Here is a 5547-nt window from a genome sequence, read left to right on the forward strand (position 1 = left end):
GGGTTAGTCAGAGTATTATAATAAGTTATTAGTGTTTTCCTAAGCTACACTATAAATAAGTTTAGGTGGAGGCACTTCGCTAACAGGATACCATTACCCATTACTGAGGGTTACAATATCCTCCTGATGGCTGGTATGTGCAGTGTAATATGATTTGTATGGACTATTGCCGTACCATGTGTAGCACCACAGATATCCTCCTGATGGCTGGTATGTGCAGTGTAATATGATTCGTATGGACTATTGCTGTTTCAAGTGTAGCACTACAGATGTCCTCCTGCTGGCTGGTATGTGCAGTGTAATATGATTTGTATGGACTATTGCCATACCATGTGTAGCACCACAGATATCCTCCTGCTGGCTGATATGTGCAGTGTAATATGATTTGTATGGACTTTTGCCGTACCATGTGTAGCACTACAGATGTCCTCCTGCTGGCTGGTATAAGCACTGTAATATGATTTGTATGGACTATTGCCGTACCATGTGTAGCACCACAGATGTCCTCCTGCTGGCTCTTATGTGCAGTGTAATATGATTTGTATGGACTATTGCCGTAGCATGTGTAGCACCACAGATGTCCTCATGCTGGCTAAGTGCAGTGTAATATGATTTGTATGGACTATTGCCTTACCATGTGTAGCACCACAGATATCCTCCTGATGGCTGGTATGTGCAGTGTAATATGATTCGTATGGACTATTGCTGTTTCAAGTGTAGCACTACAGATGTCCTCCTGCTGGCTGGTATGTGCAGTGTAATATGATTTGTATGGACTATTGCCATACCATGTGTAGCACCACAGATATCCTCCTGCTGGCTGATATGTGCAGTGTAATATGATTTGTATGGACTTTTGCCGTACCATGTGTAGCACTACAGATGTCCTCCTGCTGGCTGGTATAAGCACTGTAATATGATTTGTATGGACTATTGCCGTACCATGTGTAGCACCACAGATGTCCTCCTGCTGGCTCTTATGTGCAGTGTAATATGATTTGTATGGACTATTGCCGTAGCATGTGTAGCACCACAGATGTCCTCATGCTGGCTAAGTGCAGTGTAATATGATTTGTATGGACTATTGCCTTACCATGTGTAGCACCACAGATATCCTCATGCTGGCTAAGTGCAGTGTAATATGATTTGTATGGACTATTGCCGTACCATGTGTAGCACCGCAGATATCCTCCTGATGGCTAAGTGCAGTGTAATATGATTTGTATGGACTATTGCCGTAGCATGTGTAGCACCACAGATATCCTCCTGCTGGCTAAGTGCAGTGTAATATGATTTGTATGGACTATTGCCGTACCATGCGTAGCACTACAGATATCATCCTGCTGGCTGGTATATGCAGTGTAATATGATTTGTACATGTATTTACATCTTTGATTTTCTATGTACAGTTTGTAGGCTGCACATACTGTACAGAGAATATAACATCATTTATGGAGGAAATGTAGATTCCCCTTATTAAGCTGCTGACTGCTGATCTATTTTAATTTTTTGGTGTTTCTTTTCTAGGAATAATGTGCACAGGTGGTCAGAGCATCCATGAGTGAGGGGTGAAGCTGAGCAGACAAATCAGTGATACTAACACTCAGGGGGTGATCTGCACATATAATAGGTACGGTAACTGTTCACACTTGTGGGAGGAACAGCTAATGAGGCGGCAGAATTTTGGCAAGGTGCTGAGCTAAGGTGCTTTTGAGGTGTATAAAATGGGTGTGTAGACAGACAACGATCACTGACAGCTGCCGTCTCTCCTCTGCACCAGACCCCACCTTCTACCATCCCAGCACCCGTCCAGGTGAGTCAGTGTCACTGTGGCATGTACAGTATAGATGATTTCCAAACCTAAATTAGATGTGGATTTGAGAAGTTCAGGAATGCATTGGTTTTCTGTACTCTTTATTAGTTTGTAGCCACAGGCTCTACCTATTATTAGATACAATTGTAGCCTGTATGAGCATATATCACAATATAATGAAGCGAGGAAGCCTGTCAATATGTAATGCTGAGTTAGCTATATACAGACTTGATATAAAAGTTCTCACTAGAATTTCCAGTTAGGTTCCTCTGAGTCTACTGAATAAGATCAATACTTATGGTGGGGGTACAAAAAGGTACAGAAAACATTAAATATGGAAACTAGAGATGTCACTTTTATTTTTCGTGAAATATGAACACACCCAAACTTAGGGGTTTCTGAGTTGAATTGAGTACCAGTTCAGAATGACTTTGGGTTTCCGAGTGGATCCGAGTACTGGCTTTGGTCTGTTGTCAGTTTGGAACTTGAAAACCAAACTCATGTTTTGGATTTGTATGTCAGCAGGTGTAAATTTGAAAAGGAAAAGGAACCAAAAACGAAATCCAGACTTAAATTGATTTTTTTTTCCAATGATGAATTAAAACCAAAACACGATGGTCCACAACAATCCATATTTAAAACAGATTTTAATTCTATATACTGTACTATTATGTTTTTTGTTTTTTTTAAAGATTAATTTGTATTTTTATACTTTCTATTACAGTATATATTCTTTATATATCAGCCTTGTGGTAAACTCATTTGAATGTTTTTGTGATTTTTCTTTCTGGTTATTTATATGATTTCTTTCCAATCTAACATCCTGCCATGTTTCATCGCAACTCATGTCCATCTGTCCTTTATTCCGGTGTTTGCAGCGAGAAGCTTACACCATGGCCCTCTGGATACAGTGTCTCCCTCTGGCCATCCTTCTCAGTCTGTATACACCCACCACCCAAGCCTTACCTAACGGGCACCTGTGTGGCTCTCACCTAGTGGAAGCCTTGTACTTGGCGTGTGGAGATAAGGGCTTCTACTATCCAAAGGGCAGAAGAGATCTCGAGCAACTGCTTGGTAAGATATAAATCTACTTTATGAAAATCTTTATACTTAGACCCTCAGCCTGGCAAACCATGTACCTTTCCTGAAACAACTTGGTACTTGTTTATTAATTATTGGGTAGGGAACAGGTCATACACTGATATGCCTTAACCATAGTTGCCTACATTCCTGCATTCTGCAGGAGACTCCCTGAAATAGCAATCTCCCTCTCTCCCTCATTAGTCTAGCAATCTCCCTCATGTCACCTAGACCACATTACACTGTTACATTTTTTGGGGGAAAAGGATTGAGAGATAGATACATTTTCATTGAATCATCAGCACCATTTACCAGCACTTTACAAAGTATAGTAACTCTTACTAACTGCTTTGGGGATCATCTACATTTTGATATAAGTGATTTTAAAAGATCCCTCTCAGATGTAGCAGTACACACCCACGCTTCTCCATATATGGAGAGATTGTGAAATCTCTTTTCACAATCTCTCCATATATGGAACTAGACACGCCCTTTGGGTGGAGCATGACACGCCCTCTCAATGGGGCGCTGTGCAAAATTCTACTGCCAACTATATAGGACACCCTGAAAATGATTAAAACTGGGGTTGTGGTGCTAGGCCATACCTATTCTACACAAGGACACACCCACCACCTTATTAGCTCTGCCTTTTTTGGACTGGCTGCACTTTTGGCACAGAAGATCCCGATTTGAAGATCATAAAAGTTGGGAGGTATGGTTAAGGCACTATACAATGAATATGCCTTTGTTTCTGGTCTCTGCAGCAAGCGGGTCCCAGGATAGCGAGCTGGACGGAATGCAGCTTCCGGACTATCAGATGAGGAAGGTGGGGATTGTGGGGATTGTGGAGAAGTGCTGTCACAGAGTATGCTCTCTGGCTGACCTGGAGACCTACTGCAACTAAGGGCCACCCGGGAACGTCATCAGGGCACTTACACAAATGACTCCTATGCAAACGTTTTACGTGTATGACATCAACATAAAGCAAATTACCTGTGAACACACACAATTTCCCTTTACATACATTGCATATTCAATTACTATTAATAGTTATTGTAAAACATGTATCTTCCCCTGATTATGCCATATTTATGTTTGTATATTTTATAAATTTTCTGTTTGTTGAAAAATCCAGCTGCCATAATGACTCTATTCATATGTTCTATATTAATAGTTGGGACAGAAAGACAATGCTACTTTGTCTTGACGGTAAATAGACATGAGTAGAATATTGACGAACAGGTGGGAAATACTTACATAATGGATAAGGGTTCACACAAGGGTATGGGGTCTCCTGAGAGCAACAGAGAGGGGACAGGGTGACCGCGAGTGCAGGGAAGGGTGCAGTTGTGAGGAGAATTTACTTAGCCCAGTGCTTTTCTGATACTGAATGGGGTGAAATGCCCATAATGGTGTACAAAGCCTCTATTCATAATGTAAGTGTCCTGTACCTATCCATCCTCTTTCGCTGCCTGCATAATAAACTTAAGAGATAAAGCATTTCTTCTGGTATTATTTAACTGCGCTACTGTGTGTGTGTGTATATAATATAATACGTTTGATGTATTAATGCGCTGTGGGACTGGCATTGGGCTCACACCTGCTGTGAGTAACATGTGGGTTTTACATCCGATCAATGAGAAATAAGAAACAGGGCATGCAATCTCTGGGATGCATAAGGCGACATGGGTCAGACAGGGCCATCTTAACATCTTCGATTTACAAAAATGATGCCGTGGTGATCCAATCACAGTCATTGCCCCTCATGCCTGCATTGGCTAATATTAGCCAGCGGGAGGCCGGGGAGACAGTCCAACAACAGAGGAGTAGCAATAAAGAGCTTCCGCAAATACAAGATGCTGTGGAAGTTTTGTATGAACGGTCGCCAGTCAAAAAAGTTGAATCTGCATTGTCGAAAATTGCCGATAGATTGTCAATCTGCTTCTATTTTCAACAATATACACATGGATCAGTGAGTTTTTTGCCTATCCATGCGCTTACCCAGGAAGGCCATTACATCTGATACAATGTGAAAAATGTAGCCTATGAAAGTCTATGGGGGATAGCCAATCTCTTTTTCCGACTGTCGAAACACCTCCGACAGTTGGACATATCTGTCAATTTGACCAAGGCCATTCAGTCCCCGACTATCAGAAATGTTCTGTCAGTCAGAGATTGAATAGCTTTGGTCAAATTAGACAATATGTCGGACTGACGTAAATATTCCGACAGTCGGAAAAAGAGATTGGCTAAATAGACTTTCATAAGCTACATTATGTTTTTCACATTGGTTGTACAAGACAGATAAATACATTTGTTACATATGTCTTGTCCTTGGTGGGATAGATTCTTTGGGGGGTATTCAATCGAGGATCATGGCTGTCGATCCCTGCCGACAGCTGTGATCCTGGCCAGTTTGCAGTCTGACGAACAGCTGAACGACAGGCGGGATTCAATAGCCCGCCTGCCGATCAGTGCAAAGGGGGTGTGGCCGCGAAAACGGACATGGATTGGTGATCTGTGGCTGGGATCGCGACAATCCATGGCAGTTATTGCCAGAACAAGCCAGACAGCTTCTAAAGTCGGGCCCGTTTTGCCGTGATCCCGCTTCAATGCTGTCGTTAAAGGCAGCATTGAATAGGGAGCCGTCGCTA

The 5547-nt window shown here is 42.1% G+C and overlaps 1 protein-coding gene across 1 annotated transcript; it reads left to right on the forward strand.

The window, feature by feature from the left end:
• The first annotated feature begins 1525 nt into the window (after positions 1-1525).
• LOC146045849 (insulin-1-like) lies at positions 1526-3797 on the forward strand. The gene is made up of 4 exons (XM_083164960.1): positions 1526-1630; positions 1781-1813; positions 2692-2887; positions 3658-3797. The coding sequence occupies exons 3-4, from the start codon at positions 2707-2709 to the stop codon at positions 3795-3797; spliced, it is 321 nt and encodes a 106-aa protein (XP_083021086.1). The 5' UTR covers positions 1526-1630; positions 1781-1813; positions 2692-2706.
• Positions 3798-5547: the final 1750 nt, after the last annotated feature.

The sequence above is a fragment of the Crinia signifera genome, chromosome 11 (genome assembly GCF_055691185.1).
Source record: "Crinia signifera chromosome 11, ASM5569118v1, whole genome shotgun sequence".
Lineage (NCBI taxonomy): Eukaryota > Metazoa > Chordata > Amphibia > Anura > Myobatrachidae > Crinia > Crinia signifera.